The sequence below is a fragment of the Diabrotica virgifera genome, chromosome 8, assembly GCF_917563875.1.
Source record: "Diabrotica virgifera virgifera chromosome 8, PGI_DIABVI_V3a".
Taxonomy (NCBI): domain Eukaryota; kingdom Metazoa; phylum Arthropoda; class Insecta; order Coleoptera; family Chrysomelidae; genus Diabrotica; species Diabrotica virgifera.
The window spans coordinates 94,903,562-94,925,477 of record NC_065450.1 but is presented as its reverse complement, the minus strand read 5'-3'; the positions used below and the strand labels follow the sequence as shown (position 1 = coordinate 94,925,477).

At 34.4% G+C, this 21,916-nt stretch overlaps 1 protein-coding gene across 1 annotated transcript in view; it reads left to right on the top strand.

Annotated features, from left to right (window-relative positions):
- The window catches only part of LOC126889346 (lipase 3-like), a 64,160-nt gene extending 43,205 nt beyond the window's left edge, over positions 1-20,955 (top strand). The window contains exon 2 of the mRNA XM_050657582.1: positions 20,505-20,955. Within this exon, the coding sequence (XP_050513539.1) occupies positions 20,552-20,947 (396 nt within the window). The 5' untranslated portion in view covers positions 20,505-20,551 and the 3' untranslated portion in view covers positions 20,948-20,955. The remainder of the gene's footprint in view (positions 1-20,504) is intronic.
- Positions 20,956-21,916: the final 961 nt, after the last annotated feature.

Here is a 21,916-nt window from a genome sequence, read left to right as displayed (position 1 = left end):
GATAAAATTTTAAGTGGTTACAATGTTTAATTATTAATTAACAGTTATTTAGTTACTAGTTTATTTATACTAATGTGTAAATATACCTGCCTTAAGTTAATATTACGTTAATTCACTTTGTACAATAAATAATAAGTTATATTCCTTTATTGCCTATATTTTGCCTAAATGTTAATATTCCTGCCTTTTTTTAATAAAAATCTTTGCCTATATAGGCGCCTTTTCCTTCAATTTTTGTTGCCTATAAATCCGAGCTTTAACAATTACAGTATTCCTCAACATTAATTTCTAGGTTAAATTTTAATCCGAAAAGTAGGTTGTCATGATATAGTCCAGGGCGCATCTGTTTTGAGATGGACGTTGAGAGGTGACTCAAATTTTTTTGCAGAAATTGCTTGAAAATAAATCAAATAATAATATTTGAGTTATCCTCGCTCTCAAAAAGGTCCGGAACATTGTTTAAATAATCAAAATGTCGAAAATTGAAGGAAGAATTCGATTTTTTTCTTCGTTTTTTAATTATAACTTTAAAAGTATTCATTTCCGAGAAAAGTTGTACTGACATAAAAGTTGCGTAATTAAATTTCCTACAACATAGAATTGGATAAAAATTTAAAAAATAGTCACCCTAGTTGCAAAATAGCAATAATTGCGAAAAAACCATACAAAAACAAGTATTCGCATTTTACGCTTTTCGCAAAAAAAACTTCATGATACAGTAAAGCAACACTATAAATCTCATTAAGATCGGTTCAATAAATTTTGCAAAATAAATTTTGCAATCCAGCTTTCGCAAAAAAATTCATTTTTTAAATGTTGCAGGACTGAAAATAAAGCAAATAGCAAGTTGAATTTTTTTTACTTATAGAAGTGTACTGTACCTTTCATTTGCAATTTGCAAAATTAAAATCGATTAATTACCACGGCGTCAGAAAATTTTTGAAGTAAACAATAATTTTTGGTACTACGCGTAGGACAGCGGTGTTCGATTCACACAAGTTGATTTCCACCAAAATTTCTTCTAATCATTATCTAATATATTATTATCTTACTCTATATTTTGTTGTATTTTAATATTTTAATTCCACAAAAATAAAACTAATTTTATTATTGTTTGTGAAATATTGTTTAAACAATTGCATATATTTAAAAATAATAAACTTTTATTATTTAAGTTAAAATATATGAACAAAGAAAGTTTTTGCTAATAAAAGTGTTATTTCAAAGGATAGAGTATGTGTTTTTATTTTGCAATAAACAAATTTATTTATTTATATCGAAATGTAATAAAAATTAAAATATATCAATCATTGTCAAAGGTCATTGGAATGCCCAATCAGAGCAAACTATCCGCTGTCCTGCGCGTAGCACCAATAATTAATGTTTATTTAAAAAAATTCCTGACGCCGTGGTGTTAATGGATTTTAATTTTGCAAAATTGCAAATGAAAGGTACAGTACACTTCTATATGCAAAAAAAAATTTCAACTTGCTATCTGCTTTATTTTCAGTCCTGTAACATTTTGAAAAAATGAATTTTATTTACGAAAGCTGGATTGCAAACTTTATTTTGCAAAATCTATTGAACCGATCTTAATGAAATTTAAAATATTATTTTACTGTATCATAAAGTTTCTCACGGTGAAATATGAAGGTCATAAGTGTAGCATAAATGGTTGAAAACCGTAAAATGCAAATACTTGTTTTTGTGTGTTTTTTTCACAATTATTGCTATTTTGCAACAAGGGTGACTATTTTTTAAATTATTAACCAATTCTATATTGTAGGAAATTTAATTTCGCAACTTTTATGTTAGTACAACTTTTCTCGGAAATGAATACTTTTAAAGTTATAATCAAATAACCAAGAAAAAAATCGAATTTTTCCTTAATTTTTTGACATTTTGATTATTTAAACAATGTTCCGGACCTTTTTGAGAGGGAGGATAACTCAAATATTATTATTTGATTTATTTTCAAGCAATTTCTGCAAAAAAATTTGAGTCACCTCTCAACTTCCAAATGTACTAATGTTTTTACAGATGCGCCCTGGTCTAATAATAGTCCAAGTAATGAAGCTTAACATAGGCAAAACCTCGCAATTTTTACAGAATGGATCGATTTGCTTGAAAATTTGAGAATAAGTAGTGGATAGTCCAAGGATCAAAATCTTTATGATGCCAAAAGCCGCTGTTACCATGGAGGTGGTTATCACCCCATCTCGAGGGTGGACATTTTTTATTATATTTTGACCAGAAAAGTTGGTAAAAACATTCATTATAAGCAAAAAACGATTTATTCGCTATCGAAAGTGTTAGTTTTATATCGAAAAATCAATGTTTTTAATCAGTTTTCTGATAATAACTTAAAAAGTTTTTTCGAGCTAATAGTTTTCGATTTATTCGCTATCGAAAGTGTTAGTCTTATATCGAAAAAATCAATGTTTTTAATCAGTTTTTGGCTAAAAACTCAAAAAGTTTTCGTTGTATCAAAACAACTTTATTTAACAAAAATGTACCTTTTGAAAAAAAAAAACAAAACTGTTTTTTTTTATTTTCTTTAAGACCAAGAGTAATCGAGCTATACTTCATTATATGTTAGCAGCTCTTCTTCGTCAAATGCTAGATATTGTAGTTTCAAAATCAACAGACGGGAAAACTATGCATTTTTCGAGGATAACTTGTTCAATCTAATTTAAAGCATTTAAAAACATCTATCACCATAAATAAAAAGTCTCTAGCTCAAAAATTAAGTGACTTATAATGAAAAGAATGTCATTCCCTATTTTTTTCCAGCAAAAAGTGATCGGAAACAACTCTCTAATCACCACCCTAATTAAAATTAGTCATTGACCTGATTTGATCTTCTTTATTTATGTAATATTAATAGGTTTTAGAAGTTTGATCGGAGTAGATAACCTATGTATGTTCTGGCACATCCCCTAAATCGCAACCCTTAAATATTAATAAATGCCAAACGGCTTAACGTAGGATGACGTGTGACGTATCGTTGGAAAGGGGATGAAAAAGGGGGTTGAACGCAGTATGTGGCGTGCGCATCGGAATATGCCAAAAGGGCATTACGTCATATCTTCGTTTCTATTGGTCCGATCGTGGCGTAAGAGGGCTCGCTGGAACGGGGAGGGGGCAACGAATAAGTTGAGACAAAAAACAAAGATGGCGGCAGTGCCAAAAGGGCATTACGTCATATCTTCATTTCTATTGGTCCGATTTTGACGTAAGAGGGCTCGTCGGAACGTGGAGGGGGTAAGGAGTAAGTTGAGACAAAAAACAAAGATGGCGGCAGTGCCAAAACGGCATTACAGCATATCTTTGTTGCTATTGGTCCGATTTTGACGTATGGGGTGTCAAATAAAAGCTGTGGTGACACAGAAGCAACTGTCAATTCTTCTTCTTCTTTTCGTTTGTCAATTCTTCTTCTTTTCCGTATAGTGCCTAACAGAACGTGACATTCGACATCTTTGTTGTCATTGGTCCGATTTTGACGTATGGGGTGTCAAATGAAAGCTGTCAATTCTTCTTCTGTCAACGTTCAATATTAACGTGACAGAACGAGACATTTGACGTAGACGTGACATTTATATGTGACGTGGCAAAGCGCGGACATTCGACGCAGAACGTGATATTTGACGTAGATATGTGACATTGTTCAGTTTTCCGTCCGACATTTGACGCAGAACGTGGCATTTATGAGACATTGTGACACTGAACATGTTCAGTATTGATATGAATCCCACCGAGTACATACATAGGGTTATGGAATTTCAAACTAAACTTAATCAGTTAAATAAAGATATTAAATCATATGCGGATATAAAACAAATTAAAAGACATTTCGATAGTCTGCATATTGAGGACAAAACGTGGAAGCCTGAAGAGTTGAATTTACAGCAGCAGCAGCAAGGTCTTTACGCTTTTAGAAAACTACCACAAGCTACATATCCATTGAGACGTATTCAGCCTACACCATGGGTGCCAGCAACAACACCAGCGAGTATGTGAAAAGTGAAATAGACAATGTCTTTGCAATGTCTTGTGTAATATTAGCATCTATATTTATCTTAATTTTAAAAATTATGTTTGAAATTGTAAAGAGAAAATTTGAATCTTCATGTAATATAAGACTTGATCAGTAAATAAGGTGTTAAAATAAAAAAAGCAAAAATCTCTCTCTAAAAATATTTATTTATACATAGAAAAATTACAATGATAATATTGTATAAGAAAACCAGTGACGTAGACGATCCACATTTCTTTCTGTACACGAAAATAGTCCAACGGCGTGACAGGGGTTTGTAGCAGGACCAACGTTTTCAGTAGCAAGAGGCGTGCCATCAAACTTGCAAACATCAATAATAAGGGGAAAAACTCCAAAAATGTGACATTTCTTGCTTAAAAATTCTGCTTTTTGTTCTCCTCGAACGTATATGTAATCGGCTGCATACAACAACTTGGTTTCTAGTATTTCATTTATTTTGGACAATTCTACTGCTCCATCAGAATATCGAATGCCAAGCAGTTTTTTCTCCACGTATGATGCTGTCTTCTTATCATCATTACTTAGCGCATTGAATGGTTTCGGAGGTAAAAAGATGTAATGACTTCGTTTAAAACCTATTTCGATGGTAAGTTCTTTGAGAACAAACCACCTGTCCAAAGCGAATCCCTGAATATCTACGAATGCTACTCTCATGATGACTGCTCTTGTACTACTGACACTTTATGCGTCTAATGTAGACTTTTTACAATTTCGGTAAGTGGGTAGTACTCCATTACGCAGTCGTGAATTATAATGCAGTAGGCCTTGGTATTTTCGGGAAAACCATTATGTGCTTCAATATCGAGTTTTACGTCAACAGTGGATGCTTTCATGCTTTCTTTTTGTTTTGAACAGTCGATGACGAACAATGCACGATTCTTGAAAGCTGAGAAATCGAGTAGAGGTCGCTTTTGTTGGGAATGTACGTAGCTGGGATAAAATTCGGTATAGTTGAAATAGGCCTCGTTGTAGTCAGTTTTGCTGAAATCTAACTGCATTCTCTCGTTTGGCCAATATTCTCCATTTAAGGATAATCTAATACTTTGGATGCTAACATTGTCAAATAAGGTAGGATCAGCTGTAATCGTGTTACGTTTGCCTGTTTGAAAGAAAACAATGACATAACGTGGTCTTTCAACTGATGTGCTAGTTTTAACGGCCCAAACTTCACGCCTAGCACCTTTGGTAATGGTAGGCAATTCGTGCAATTCCCACTTTCTAAATGGAATAACTATAGGTTGATCTTGTTGAATGGACTTCATTAGTTCTAGTTTACTTTCGTCATTTGGAAATATGTGCTTCACTCTGAGTTCAATGTTGGTGATGTTAATCTTTGCTTTTGTAGTTTCATCAGTAATAATTAAACAATCGTTGTCGTTTCGAGCTCGAACTAGTCTTATTGTTTGACGACCACACCTAATCATTGGATAATCGTTGAAAATGTTAAAAATATGCTTAAGAGGTATCTGTATGTTAAATGAATTATCTGCATCGTGTAGAATGGGATCATTAGGGTAATTCCAACCCGGCATAACCATATAATGGGAATCTTCTTGATTGTAACACGTCATGGCACGTACAGCACTTACGATACCAGGATCCCGTACTGTTTCCATCTCCCGTGCGCTTTCGCTGTACGTACACGAATCGAAAAGAAAAGCACCCACATTGTTGGCTAGTTTGACTACGCCAGATCCTTATTTATCGACGAGTGATCCTTTAATGCACAACAAGGTTTCGCTCATTGCAAAAAACGAGTCAACTTGATTAATGCTAAATTCTACAATATCATTGCAGTTGAATGATTTGATGAATGGTGCATATGTTCGGTATATAGATGACCTTATTACTAGTCCCATTTCCCTCTTGATCTAAGTTCCACCACCAATGTGCTCTCTTCTCCTCTAAAGTTTACAGGTCGTCCTTCTTGATCGAGAGCCAAGACAGTGATATTGGTAAGTTCACGCTGCGACACAACGGGTAAATACAACAAATTGTGAGGAGTTTCGTCAATTGCGTACCCAGGATTTGATTGTATGACAAATTCGTAGATCGTATGAGCAGGTCTGTTACCGTCGAAGGCTCCAGTACTAATGTTACATTCAAAGCGTATGCTAGATACTTTAATAATCCTAACAGGTAGATTCGAAGAATGTATCCGTCCAGGATTGAGTATTGCCGGAGAAAATCCCAATACTGTACCAAGGCTATCAGGTTGCTTAAACGAAATCCTATATTTGCTAAATATTTGACACTGCAACGTGTTGTGGTTAGGTTTTAGACTAAATATCGATTCTGGTTTAAGCTCATTGTCAGCACCCAGTTTCTTTTGTATGTATTCTTCAATATCGGCAATTTCATAACATCCATCGGGAAAAGCAAAGTTTTGCCATTTGTTTTTGTCATTGCAGTAATAAAACTTATTATTTTCAATGTTTGGTATACTGTTGTAGGAATGGAAGGCACGAAGAGCTATTTCGTAATTTTCGGATCCAACACGATTGGTGTGGGTGGTTGAAATGAAAATGTATAAGTGGTACTAACTACTCTCAACAACTGCGACATGATGACTGATTCAAGTCGATAGATTAATAGATTTATACAGGGTGCGCCAAACCTCTGGTCTTCTTTGATTACGGCTAAACTATGAGATATACAAAAAAATGTTAATAACAAAACTAATGTGTATCAAAGAGGTCTATAATTTAAAATTATTTTCAATTATACAGGGTGAGTCAGAACGACGGTATGAACCAAAGTTGTATTTTTTTTAAATGGAACACCCTGTATATTAAATCATTTTTGAATATATTATTTAAAAATATGAAAAATTTGTATAAGGTCTTATAGGCCTAAAGTTAATAATTTTCAAAATATTTACATTTTTATTGAGAAAAATTGTAATATTTATAGGGTTGTGGATGATGTTTCCAAGGAAATAAAAATTTAGGTGATAGGTCAAAGTTTTTAAAATATAGTGTTATTTTTAAATAATTTAATATTTTTTACTTTTAGCCATAAAATATACAGTGTGATCACTATTTGCAAATACAAAATTTTCTCATTTTTTTTAAATGGGACACCCTGTATATTAGTTTTGCGTTTTGTAGTAAATATTACAACCTTTCTTTTGGTATAAGGTTGTATGTACCTAGCTTGCTTCGTTTTGTAGATATTTTAAAAAAAACTATAGATTTTACGTGTTTGCGGATTTTTTATTTAAAAATTTTTTTGCAAAAAAAAATAATTATAATCTGGTTTTAGAAACATACACTAAAATATAAAATATGAAAATAAAAACGTAATTAAAGATTAAAATAAATCGTATGCTAGTACAATTCAATTGAATTTAATAACTTTAAATTATTTTACAAAAAATATTTTACCATATTAATGAATGCATAAATTAGTTACTAAATTAAATAAACAACCAAATTTTAAATCAACCGTAGTAATTTTTCTACTACAGCAACTTTCCTGTAAGTACCAAATTAATTGTTAGTTAAATTGTATTTAGTTAAACTTTTAATTTACCTTTTAAATTTACTTACATACATCTTGAGAATATAAAAATTATTATAAAGTATGCTTTGAAACAAATGAATGTTAAATGTATCATCCAAATTATTTATTAATATAAATAGTATTTACTGGTGTCACAAAAACTGGTAATACTTTTGTAGTTGAAATTTTTGTAACAGTTTTTTATATTTTAAATTTTAATTTTTTAACCGAAAATTTTTTGGATATGACATTTGTTTTGGGCGAAACCATTAGAAATTATTACCAGCTTTTGTGACACGAGTAGGTACATAGATACTATTTACTTCTTAATATACTTCCATAACGTTCATTTGTTTCAAAGCATACTTTATACGTTCTCAAGATGTAGGTAAATTAAAAAGTTATTAACTGATCTTACTCGTAAATACAATATAACTAACAATTAATTTGGTACAGGAAAGTTGCTGCGGTAGAAGAATTACTACGATTGATTTAAAATTTGGTTGTTTTTTTAATTTAGTAACTAATTTATGTATTCATTAATAAGGTAAAATATTTTTTGTAAAATAATTTAAAGTTATTAAATTCAATTGAATTGTACTAGCATACGATTTATTTTAATCTTTAATTACGTTTTTATTTTTATATTTTATATTTTACTGTATGTTTCTAAAACCAGATTATAATTATTTTTTTTGCAAAAAAATTTTTAAATAAAAAATCCGCAAAAACGTAAAATCTATAGTTTTTTTTAAATATCTACAAAACGAAACATGCTAGGTACATACAACCTTATATCAAAAGAAAGGTTGTAATATTTACTACCAAACGCAAAACTAATATACAGGGTGTCCGATTTAAAAAAAATGAGAAAATTTTGTATTTGCAAATAGTGATCACACTGTATATTTTATGGCTAAAAGTAAAAAATATTAAATTATTTGAAAATAACACCATATTTTAAAAACTTTGACCTATCACCTAAATTTTTATTTCCTTGGAAACATAATCCACAACCCTATAAATATTACAATTTTTCTCAATAAAAATGTAAATATTTTGAAAATTATTAACTTTAGGCCTATAAGACCTTATACAAATTTTTCATATTTTTAAATAATATATTCAAAAATGATTTAATATGCAGGGTGTTCCATTTAAAAAAATACAACTTTGGTTCATACCGTCGTTCTGACTCACCCTGTATAATTGAAAATAATTTTAAATTATAGACCTCTTTGATACACATTAGTTTTGTTATAAACATTTTTTTGTATATCTCATAATTTAGCCGTAATCAAAGAAGACCAGAGGTTTGGCGCACCCTGTATATATAGGTGAATAAACATCATTTTTTTTCACATATTTTTTATTTGTTCTAAAACAAGTTTACATAAATGACAAGATGCTTGAGAATCGGGTGGTCCATCCCAGTGAGTCCTCTAATCTGGTCTGTTGTAATGTACGAAGCACGGAAGTAGTATCTGCAAGTTAAATTCTCCTCGATATTCCCCAGGCAATTTATGCCATATACTTAACAATTCTGAAGGTCTAACAGTCCGTATAATATACTCTAGCGGTATGTGTTTTAGTTCTTCTTCACTATATTCTGTAAAACATTTTTCGCGAAACATATGGGACATAAGCAATCTACTACTGTCCATTATATAAAAACTTTAAGCATAAATGCCCACAAACGATTTGATTGTAAGTTTGATACTGGTGATTATTGTAGAAAATTCTGGCACGTGCACCCAGATATTTCACAAGTTCTTTGGTCGGCTTCAAATTACCAAATGAGTCGAAATATTCCACGTCGTTGTTTATCTTTCTATATGCTACCCAATGTGTTCCGTTATGCGCGGACACATCCAAGTTAACTATTGCACATTCTCGTTGTCGAGGACCGTCTCTAGGCAGAGCGTCATTTATGAAAACTCCTCGAAAATGTGGTATGTTAAGTATTTTCGCGTAATGTGCAATGTCCAAGTCGTACAGCGGACGATTGGGCAGCTTTATTGGAAGTTTTTTTTTCAAATACAAGCCGAATCCGCATCTGGGTTTTTTACGTAGGTACAGACCCGAACCGATATGTTCCATTGCCTTAGTATGACGTATATCCTCCTCCAATTCCTTTTGGGCATTTTTTGCGTCGACCACAGTTTTTGCCACCCCCGCAGCACATTCTGCTAAAGCCCCCAATGCCGAAAGACTAGCAAAGAGAGGTATGAGGGGTAGGAAACCTCCAGATTTTAGTGGTAGTACGCGAGGAACATCAATTTCTTTTCGGCCGCCAAGTCTTTTGATTATGGATTTTGCAATTCGTACAGCAGTCAAAGCAGTATCTTGTAACGATGCTCCTCTCTTCATGGACTTTGCAATTTTTGAGACAACATCGCGATTGAAAGAAAAACGCCCCTTTCTTCCACGACGTAACTGACATCCCATTCCCAATTTTCTTTTCGTCTTCATTCCACCGGTTACAAGTAAGGCAGCAGTTTTTTCACCAAAGCTAGCGTCTTTCGACTTGAATCGATCCCAGGCTCTATTTTCCAATTCTTTATCGGCCTTGTGACGTTCTTCGAGAGATGAATGTTGCGAGTAAGCGATATCGTGTTGTTTACAAGCTGCGTCTAATGGATTAATACCTGGATCTCCACGTGCATGACGTTTTTGTAGTTGTGTTCCAGCTATAAAGAACGTATTTTTTTTACTTAAAAAACACAACAAAATTGTCGCAAAGTTACTTACGTCCACAGAACTGATAACCGCCAGGAATATGTAGCTCAAATGGCAGTTTATTAATTAAAGAGTTCACGAGACCTCCTCCTTCGACGACCAACATTGGACTGATGCCATGCAAGTGATGACATCTATAATATATTGCCGTACTTATGTACTACACTTGCCACACGATGAAGATCGTTCAACAAGAGCAGACGTTGCCAATTGATAATCTGGACATTGTCCAGAAAGTGACAGTCAGTAAACATGGTAAATTGCTACCAAACTCATTTAGAGCCATTATTTGCGGTCCAAGTGGGTGCGGAAAAACGAATGTCATGCTATCACTTTTATTTAATCCGAATGGCGCCAAATTCAAAAATGTCTATGTTTATTCGAAATCCCTCTTTCAACCGAAATACCAACTACTGCAAGATGTAATAGCTCAAGTCAAAGATGTTGGGTACTTTCCATTCAAAGACAATGAAGGAATTATCAGTCCAGATGAAGCACAACCAAACTCAATTTTTTTATTTGACGATGTTGCATGTGATGGTCAACAGAAGATTCGCGAGTATTATTCCATGTGCAGACATAAAGATATTGATGCCGCTTATTTATGTCAAACATATTCAAAAATACCTAAGCAGCTAATAAGAGACAATTGTAACATGATTGTATTATTCAAGCAGGACGAGATAAATTTGAAGCATATATTTGATGAACACGTATCGCCAGACATGTCGTTTGATGAATTTAAAAAAATGTGTTCAGAATGTTGGACGACAAACCGCTATGGTACTTTGGTCATTATGAAAGATTTTCCTCTTAACAATGGCCGATACCGCAAAGGATTTGATAAATATATAAAATTGTAAGTTGATGTATTGTTTAGTTATCAACAAAATGTCTTGTGATGCGGTCGCCATTGCCATGGGCAAGAAGAAAGTTGCCGAATTGGCTAGATCAATTCGCAAAAAATATTTGGCATTGAAATTAGGCAAGACAGAACAAGATGAGTCACTAAATAAACTTTTTAAACCAATCTCGAAACCTCTCAAGGATATTGCGCAATCATCAAAAACGTTGCATCATGCTATCGATAACAAGTTTAGACAAGTTAAAAAAGAAGAAGATGTGAAAAAGGAAGAAGTAGGACTAAAAAAAGAGCCGAATATGGCAGAAAATCGTACACCAACACCACCAGTATCATTTATTAGTGATGGAGATGTGTTTGAAAACAACGATGAAGAAGATGAAGAATATGAAGATAGCATAGAAACACACCAATCGCAAGATAACGAAACCGGACAAGTAATATTTGATCCTGATAATATTTCTGAAGATGCTTTCAACGAATATATGGAGCAATATCCTCCGATGAGTCATGAGTATATAAAAGAATTTTGGATGAAGTCTGATAAAATCGATAAAAACTATGGACCTATTTACAATGATTTGTTGGGCTGGACGTGGGGTAAACGACGAATAAAGTTTAAAAAAGCCGGTGCTATAGAGGTTATGGATGACGCCAAAAATGGTCAAGGAGGATCGGTGCAGGAGACGCCTGGACTATATCACCTTATTTTCTATGATAATCCTGATCCTGAATACTACAATGAAGAAGATAAAACTTTATACAAAACGTTATTAGAGAAAACCGAAGTTCATCTGAATTCAATAGGCCGCCTTAAAGGTTCAAGTGGAGACAAATATCATTATATTATTAAGCCATTGTTTAGACCTGCAACTACATCAACGGTAGCAAAGAAACCGTCACAGTCTACATCAACGATAGTTCAGAATCTGTCACAGTCTACATTAACGGTATCACAGAATCCGTCACAGATAAATACTCGATCTACTACATCATCAGCACTAAAGCAACCACCACATAGTCGTTTACCAACTCGTTCAACATCATCTCAATCAGCGTCTCTACAGCTACCTTCGCCAGCTGCATCCTCCAAAGGATCAGGGCTTATCGATGACTCTCGTTTGATTTACAGTGAAACACCTAGGGAATATATTTACTGGGACGACCCAAATGAATTGGTGGAGCGTCTTCAACTCTTGGTGGCTTCGAAAGACGCCGGCAACACATCTCTCGACAACGAAATTGTAGCCATCATCAATGAACTAAAAGAAGCTATTATAATAGAGTAACTGGGAATGACAATATCATTTCCATTATGAGTGTCGACAAATTCGGTCATCATTCTCGTGGTGGTGGCGGTAGCGCTCAAAAGGTGACTCGAGTTACATTTCCACATACTTCTGACGGAAATATTAATGCTGAAAATGTGAAAATTTGCAATGTCAATGATCCATCAGAAAATGGTGATGCTGCAACGAAAAAATACGTCGATGCACAAATAAATGAGTTGCGTAACATACAGTCACCATTAATTCAAATACACGGTGAGTTGTTGATAAAAAAAACTGGGGAGATAGAAGGTTTAGCCATCGGACTAAATGAAGTAAGAGAAGAGCTTCATAAAACTACAGTTCCACTTCTCGAGCAGAAGTTGCAGAAAATAATGAAAAATGATTTGAATACACTAAAAAAGGATACGGAGAATAATGTAAATAAGTTGCTGCAGCAAAAAACTAATGATATAAAGAATTTAACCATGGAACTAAATGAAGTAAGAAAAGAGCTTCATAAAACCACAGTTCCACTTCTCGAGCAAAAGTTTTCAAAGATGATTTGAATACACTAAAAAAGGATACCGATAAGAATATACAATCTGCTGCAGAAACCATTGCACATCATGCGATATACGATATGAAGATGGAAAGGAAGATAAAAGAAATGAACGCGGCATTACAGGATGTAGTAGACAGCCTTCATTCGATGAATATAGATACCCGCCTAACAGCAATTGAAAGTCGCTTATAAAAATGTCTAAAGAAAAGGAACAGGTGGTGTATGAGTTGCATAAACCAGCACGAAAAAACTATGCTCGTCGACGAACAATACTCAAAGGAATCGATGACTTGTGGTGGCAGATGGATTTGGCTGAAATGCGTCCTTATGCGCACCAAAATAAAAATTACAAACTAATACTAGTTGTAATTGATTGCTTTTCAAAATTTGTTTGGACACGCCCTCTAAAGAACAAAACAGGTGAGGAAATTACTCGGGCATTTTCGGATATTCTCGCCCATACTCAACTAGTTCCGAAAAACCTACAATCTGATCAGGGAACCGAATTTTACAACAGAAAATTTCAAAATTTATTGAAAAAACACGAAATTAATCATTACAGCACCTACACGGTTAAGAAGGCTGCCATTTGTGAAAGAGTTATTAGAACGTTGAAAGCAAAGTTGTACAAGTATTTCAGTTTACATGGATCATACAAATGGCTAGATGCACTACCTGCAGTCACTGAGGAATACAACAATACAAAGCACAGTAAAACAGGATACAAGCCATCTCATGTCAACAAATCCAACGAAAAAGCCATTTTAAACAAAAGTTATAGTCATTTAAAGATTGCTGGTCCACGAAGATTTAAAGTTGGCGACATTGTACGTATATCAAAGGCAAAACATTTCTTTGAAAAGGCTTACACGCCCAATTGGACTACAGAATTATTTAGAATTGTACAAGTTAAGATAACGAATCCTATAACGTATTTGCTCGAAGACATGCAAGGTACACTGATTAGCGGCGGGTTTTACGAAGAAGAATTTCAGAAAACAAAAAATCCCGACATTTACTTGGTTGAAAAAGTACTTAGACGAAAAGGCAATAAGATGTATGTTAAATGGTTAGGATTGGATAGCAAACACAACAGCTGTATTACTAGTTCAGATGTAGTTTAAGGATCTATATTTCGATACGCCGCGTAGACATACATTTTTTAGAAAATGCTGACAATTACACGCAAAGAGTGGGGGATTGAAAAAGTATAAATTCTCTCAGCAACCATCCGTCACATTCAGTTTGAGTTTCTCCAACCGACTTTTGTATTCAGTTGCAACAGCAGTAATATGGCTTCTCAAGATAGCGGATACGAAAGTGAAGAGACAATTATCTACGACGCTGAATTAGATCGAGTACTGGAAAAATATGAAGAAGCTGCCAAAGATGAGCCATATTATCTATTGGAAACTACCTATCCAATAGGATGTTTTCACATAAAAATTGGTCTATCTCCAGCTCGACAATTTTTCTTCATCCATTATTCTGTACCAACATGGTAAATGTACAAGAATCAGTTTAAACACATTCGAGTGGACTACCCTAATTGAGATGTTTATACAAATTATGGAAGAATTTTTCATACCATCTTTGACGACCTATGCCGATGAGTATGATCCAATCGAATTTGAGTGTGGTGATTTCTGCAAACTAAGACAATTGGTAATGGAAAATGTAAAGTTGCTGACTATCGAGAAACACGGAATCGAATATTATTTATGTGAAGATGATATAAGCCAGATCCTGAGAGCAAACATTGATTTAGTGTCTCAACGAGTGTCGTTATTGGACAATTTACAGTTTTTTTCGTATTATAGAAATGTTGCATACTTTATTCAGCAAAATTGTCATAAGAGTAACAGTTTATATAGTCGACTTCACGCTTTAACTGCGTTTTGTGGAATTTTTCCAGATACTTTGTTAAGTCAAGCTTTGAATGAATATGTATGGTATTATAGCAATAAAGTTGTAAATGATTTGGATAATTGTTAATAAATAATATTAATAAAATATGTTGCCTTTTATTTTTTGACTTTAGAGAGTGTAACAAAGGTTATCAGAGGTCAGCAGAGGGTAGCAGAGCGCAGCAGAGGGTAGCAGAGCGCAGTAGAGGGTAGCAGAGGATAGCAGAGGATAACAGAGGCTAGCAGAGGATAACAAAGGGCAACAGACGTCATCAGAGACAAGCTAACAGAAGGCACAGATGATCACAGAGCGGTATAAGGGGTCAGCAGAGTATAGCAGAGCGGAGCAGAAGGTAATAGAGATTAGCAGACGGTAGCAGAGCGCAGCAGAGGATAGCAAGTCGAATGTCACGTCATTCACGTTCAAATGTCACGTTCTGCGTCGAATTTCACATCATTCACGTCACGTCATTTACGTCCTACGTCACATGTCACGTCATTCACGTCACGTCATTCACGTTCTGCGTCGAATTTCACGTCATTCACGTCCTACGTCGAATGTCACATATCTACGTCAAATGTCACGTTCTGCGTCGAATTTCACGTCATTCACGTCATATTTCACGCCAAATGCCACGTTCTGCGTCAAATGTCGGACGGAAAACTGAACAATGTCATATAAATGTCACGTCATACGTCAAATGTCACGTTCTGTTAGGCACTATACGGAAAAGAAGAAGAATTGACAGTTAATATTGAACGTTGACAGAAGAAGATTTGACAGTTGGCTTCTGTGTCGTCACCGCTTTCATTTGACACCCCATACGTCAAAATCGGACCAATGACAACGAAGATGTCGAATGTCACGTTGTTAGGCACTATACGGAAAAGAAGAAGAATTGACAAAGAAAAGAAGAAGAAGACTTGACAGTTGGCTTCTGTGTTGCCACCGCTTTCATTTGACACCCCATACGTCAAAATCGGACCAATAGCAACGAAGATATGCTGTAATGCCGTTTTGGCACTACCACCATCTTTGTTTTTTGTCTCAACGTATTCGTTACCCCCTCCCCGTTCCGATGAGCCCTCTTACGTCAAAATCGGACCAATAGAAAAGAAAATATGACGTAATGCCCTTTTGGCACTGCCGCCATCTTTGTTTTTTGTCTCAACTTATTCGTTACCCCCTCCCCGTTCCAGCGAGCCCTCTTACGCCACGATCGGACCAATAGAAACGAAGATATGACGTAATGCCCTTTTGGCATATTCCGATGCGCACGCCACATACTGCGTTCAACCCCCTTTTTCATCCCTTTTCCAACGATACGTCACACGTCATCCTACGTTAAGCCGTTTGGCATTTATTAATATTTAAGGGTTGCGATTTAGGGGATGTGCCAGAACATACATAGGTTATCTACTGATCGGCTTAGAATTATTAGTTTTTAAAAAAATTGTGTTAAAAGTGAATAACGAGTTTTTGTAGTTTGGTAAAAAAATGCACTTTTCTTCAGAATAGAAAGATTAGCATCAGAGATACTAAAAAATATTTAAATATAAAATTGCCACTCATATTTTATAATTCCCAAGAACTTGGCTTGCAAAAAATTTTTATACGGCAAAAATTGAGTGATATATTGACAATTAAAACTTGGAATAATATGCAAAAACTACCTTTACCAACCCTTTCAATGTCACCTCTTTTTGTGACTGAAGATTTTAAAAGTATTTAATTTTAATAGCCTTATAGATCGCATAAAAACCTACAAAATTATTTTTTGCCAACCTTTCTAAGATAAAAATAAAAAACTACGGTTAAAAAATCAATATATTTTTTTGAAAAAAAAAAAGGAGAAATCCAATTGGAAGCATTATAATGTAAGTTAGCGGTGTTTTTAGTCATTGGCCTTATTCATTCTTCTTTATTTATGTATTACTAATAGATTCTAGAAGCTTGACTGGCTTATAATGATTAGATTTTAAATAACTAAAGTATAAAGCGAATAACGAGTTTTTGTAATTTGGTAAAAAATGCCATTATCTTCAGAGTAGAAAGATTAGCATCAGAGATACTAAAAAAAAATGTTTAGTACATATGAAATTGTAGGTTATTTAACACATTGGCTGCCACAAGGATCACCGGCGATCCTAACTAACAGATTACAATTGTGCCATTAGGATCATCGGTGTTACTTGTGCGTATTTAACTTTCAGAATTATTATAACGGTCGGCACTGTGAGGACGCTCAACTAGTTTTACTGTGGCACACTAGGAACCCATAGCTAGTTATGTTATTTTGTTAGGCGCGATAATGTCGTAAATAGCTTGTAACGACAGTTGATAATAAGGCGTTGTAGAAACGATTAGTGGCATTCATTATCAAGTTTTTCTACGGAATTAGCAGTTTTTTTGGTGAATTTGAAATTATATGAAGTAAGCATATGTAGTTTATTCGTTTTAAAATCTTGTTGCTTGAATATTTGTAAGGATAAACAAAATATTACAGTATTTATTTTACATAACCTCAAATGTTTTTGCTTACATTTAATTAATGAAAAATGGTGATAGTAATGTTACTTTTTTTTAATTGGAATTTGTCTTTCAGATCATGGATAATTTACCAAGTACAAGTAAAATGCAGCGTCTGCCAAATAAAAATAAAAAGTTGACAGAGGCGGAGTTGCTCAAATTGTTAGAGGAGGATTCTGATGAATGTGTGTTATCCGGTTCAGAGTACAACCCGAGTGACGAAGAAGAATCTGATATAGAAGATGAATGTAACAGTGATTCAAGCTTATTAGATGAAAATGCACGACAATCGGTAAAATCTAACGACCAGCAAAATAATGACGATGAATGGTACGAAGTTGACTGTACTCATTTACGTCTCGATATACAGTTTCCTGGTAATGAATCATATGTCTATGATGATAGGTATCCTCAAAATAGAACCGAACTAACTCCTTTTCATGTAAACAGGAAACTGATCGATGATGAAATTTTACAACTTATTGTAGAGGAGACTAACAGAAATGCTGCGCAAGTAAAAAATGCACAACGTTATAGCAGATCATCCAGAATTCATGCATGGAAACCTACCAATAAAGAAGAAATTTTAAAATTTTTGGGTTGTGTTATGTATATGGGAGTTGTCAAGCTTCCCAAAATTGCTGATTATTGGAGTAAGTCACCATTGTATAATTTTACTTTTATTTCTTCTGTAATGACTAGAAACAGATTTCAGCTTCTTTTGAGATTCTTGCATTTTGCTGATAACACGGCTGCTTTACCAAACGATCGTTGCCATAAAATTAGAAAATTATTTGAAATGACACAATTACGTTTTGCCCAACAATGTAATCCTGGCTCAATACTAGTTGTTGATGAAAGTATGATTCCCTTTCGACGAAGACTACTTTTCAAACAATATATACCTTCAAAGCGTCACCGCTATGGCTTGAAACTGTTTAAATTATGTAATCCTGCAGGTTATACTCTAAAAATGATTATGTATACCGGAAAAATGGCTAATAAAGGGCAGGATTTATCGGGAAAAATTGTACTAGATTTAGCAAACGACTATCTACAAAAAGGAAGAGTTTTAATAACAGATAATTACTATACGTCTGTGCCTTTAGCAAAACAATTATTAGATGCTAATAGTCACTTATTAGGGACACTACGTAAAAATAGAAAATATATTCCAGAAGATATACTTTCCGCAAAATTAAAAAAAGGAGAGATAATTGGAAAGGAACATCGTGATGGCATTGTAATAGGCAAATGGCACGATAAACGTGATGTCCTCTTCTTGACGACCAGACATGGAATCGACATGAAAGAGACAGGTAAATATAAGAAAGAGGTGTAGCTATAATTAAACCTGAAGCAATTATAGACTACAACAAAGGAAAAGATGGTGTTGATGTCTCAGATCAACTCGCAAGCTATTTATCACCTCTGAGAAAAAGTGTTCGCTGGTACCATAAAGCTGCAATTGAAGTTTTATTGAATACGGCTGTCATCAATAGTTTGATAATATATAATTCCTTCAACACACCAAAACAACAAGTTATCTCAATTCGGAAAATGCTAATCCTAAGTTTATTCAATTACAGTCCGATGCCTGAGCCTATTACTACTGTAAAGCATATGCTTGTTACAGTTGACGCCAAAACTACAAACAATAGGAAGAAGAGAAAACGTTGTAACCAATGTTACACTGAAACAGTTGCAACAAAGGCAGCAAAGAAGCTCAAAAGGAACCCAAACTTGTTTCTACATGTTGTAATGTTTGTGAAAAATTTTACTGTGTGACATGTTTCACTAAAAAGCATTAAGTTGTTCACGATCACCGGTGATACTAGTGGCACATACGTGTGTAATATGTTAGTGCAGTGCCATTAGGATCACCCGTGATCTTGCTATTTTTTCAAAAAAATTTGTAAGAAAGTAAACTTACATTGTATTATTAACCATTTGTATGAATAAATATTGTTTTGTAAGCATTTTTCACTTTGGCACCTAGTGAACGTACCTAACACTCTTATGGTGGCAGCCAATGTGTTTTCTCAAGAACTTGGCTTGAAAAAAATTTTTCTGTGGCAAAAATTGAGTGAATCATAAATGAGTATACCATCGAAAAACATTGATTTTTTAGATATAATAACACATTCGTTAGCGAATAAATCGAAAACTATTAATTTTATCAAAAAATATATGAAACGTTTTTTGCTTAGAATGAATGTTTTTATCAACTTTTGTAGTCAAACTATAATAAAAAATTTTCACCCCTGAGATGGGGTGGCAACCATCCCCATGGTAAAAGCGCCTTTCGGCATCATATAGATTTTGATCCTTGGACTATCCACAACTTATTTTTAAATTTTCAAGCAAATCGCTCCATTCTGTAAAAATTGCGAGGTGAAAAGCTTCGGTTCCTGTTAGACCCCGCCCCAGAACATTTGCGATAACTGTCTTGATACCTGTGTTGAAATAGACCCTTATCCGTTATTTACGTCTTGACACGCTATTAACGTTTGCCTTTGCGATATCTCTTTACTAGCGCGCTCATCACTGTATACAAAACAGGTTATTTTCCAGAAGGTTCGCCCAGCTGTATACCGCAAGACCTTGCATCTAGCCGGTTTTACTTAGGCGGCACCTAGATTGCATCCGTATTTCTCCGATCTGATCCGATCCGACATCGGCCGACGTTGGATTAAAAAATAAACTAATAGTATTAAATGGCGGTGCCTACATTGGATCCGTTTTTCTCCGATCCGATCCGATATGGACCGACGTCGACCTGTTTCTCTGATGTAGCTTCTTTTATCAATCGCCCGATATCGGGCGATTTACGGATCCAATGTAGGTGCTGCCATTTAATACCATGAGTTTGTTTTCAAACCGACGTCGGATCGGGTCGGAGAAATACGGATCCAATGTACAGCGCCGAGAAACTTCTACAACCTTTATACGAGGACGGTCGTAATTAACCTTTTCGTTAAAATATTGATCGTTAACTTAATTAACCATACAAATTATAACACTGCAGTTATTATAATATGCAAACCAAAATCTCTATTATTTTTTTTGTAGGTATATTGTAAAATTTTTATTTTCGCAATATCTGGATTTAGTCCCAGATGGATCCTGCTGACACTGTTCTGATTTATGCCCATTACCCAGCTGGTGCATCTACCAAACAGGTTCTTCATTATGCACAAGAAGTCGAATCTGGGCGTTTCCGTAAATATGACTTTGGACCAACCAAAAACAGATACTATTATAACGGTTTCCAAATAGCCCCTGACTATAACTTATCTAAAATAAGTGCACCCATTCATCTTATCTATAGTTCTAATGATTGGTTGTCAAGTGAAGCAGATGTAAATATACTTCATGGTGAACTTAAAAGTTGTAAGGAAAAATATTGGGTTCCGCTTCCCACTTGGAACCACATGGACTACTTATTTGGAAAAGACGCTCCCAAACTAGTTTACTCAAAAGTTTTAAATATTCTTGAAAAATATGAATCATAAAAACAAAAATAAATCATTACAGGCTTTTTATCAATTTACTTCCTTTAGTCTTCCCACCACTCCTTTGAATACCGTCACGTTCTGGCCATAATTTATTGAAAGTTTTACTTTTTACACAGTGCTTTTCAGATAAAACTGTCCACCTTAAATAACTTTTGAACCACTGATTTTTAGGAAAAGCGCAAAAATACGTCAAATAATAATTGAAGAGGGAGACATTATGCCATATTTAAGCTTGCTGAAAAAATCACCCCCGTACCATCCCTTAAATTTTTGTAAATTACTACCACCTGTTTTATTTGATATTTGCATTTTCCTCGTTGTACTGATTTCAAAAATGTATAACACATGATGCTTATAGTGATTAGTAAATGAGAAAAATAAATATAAAAGCAAGAAAGCTGGATTGAGAAAAAAATTTTTTTTAACAATTTTATTACAAACATTTAGAATGAACACTTCACAGGAACTCAAACGCTCGAAGGTCATTGCCATATTAAAACCAGAAAATCCAAATGATAACAACCCTAAGAATTACAGACCAATAGCCCTACTATCGGTTAATATAATTAGCACAAAGCTGCTTGAAACAATACCGGTTGATCAGGCAGGTTTCCGACCCAAAAGAAGCTGCGCAGATCAGGTTATTTCACTTACCACATTTATTGAGGCAGGGTTCCAGCGAAAACTTAAAACTGCAGCAGCATTCATAGACCTAACAGCGATCTACGATACAGTCGGGAGAGAAGTCATGATATACAAGCTCCTCCTTACAATCCCCTGTAAATCCACCGCTCGAATATTCAACAGCGTGCTAGCTGACCTAATGATTCACGTGGTCATGGGAACTGACATCAGCACCCCAAGGAAACTGAAGAATGGACTGCCTCAGGGATCTGTCCTGGCTTCTCTTCTCTTTAGCCTATACATCTCTGATATACCAGAAACCAGATCAAGAAAAATTGGTTA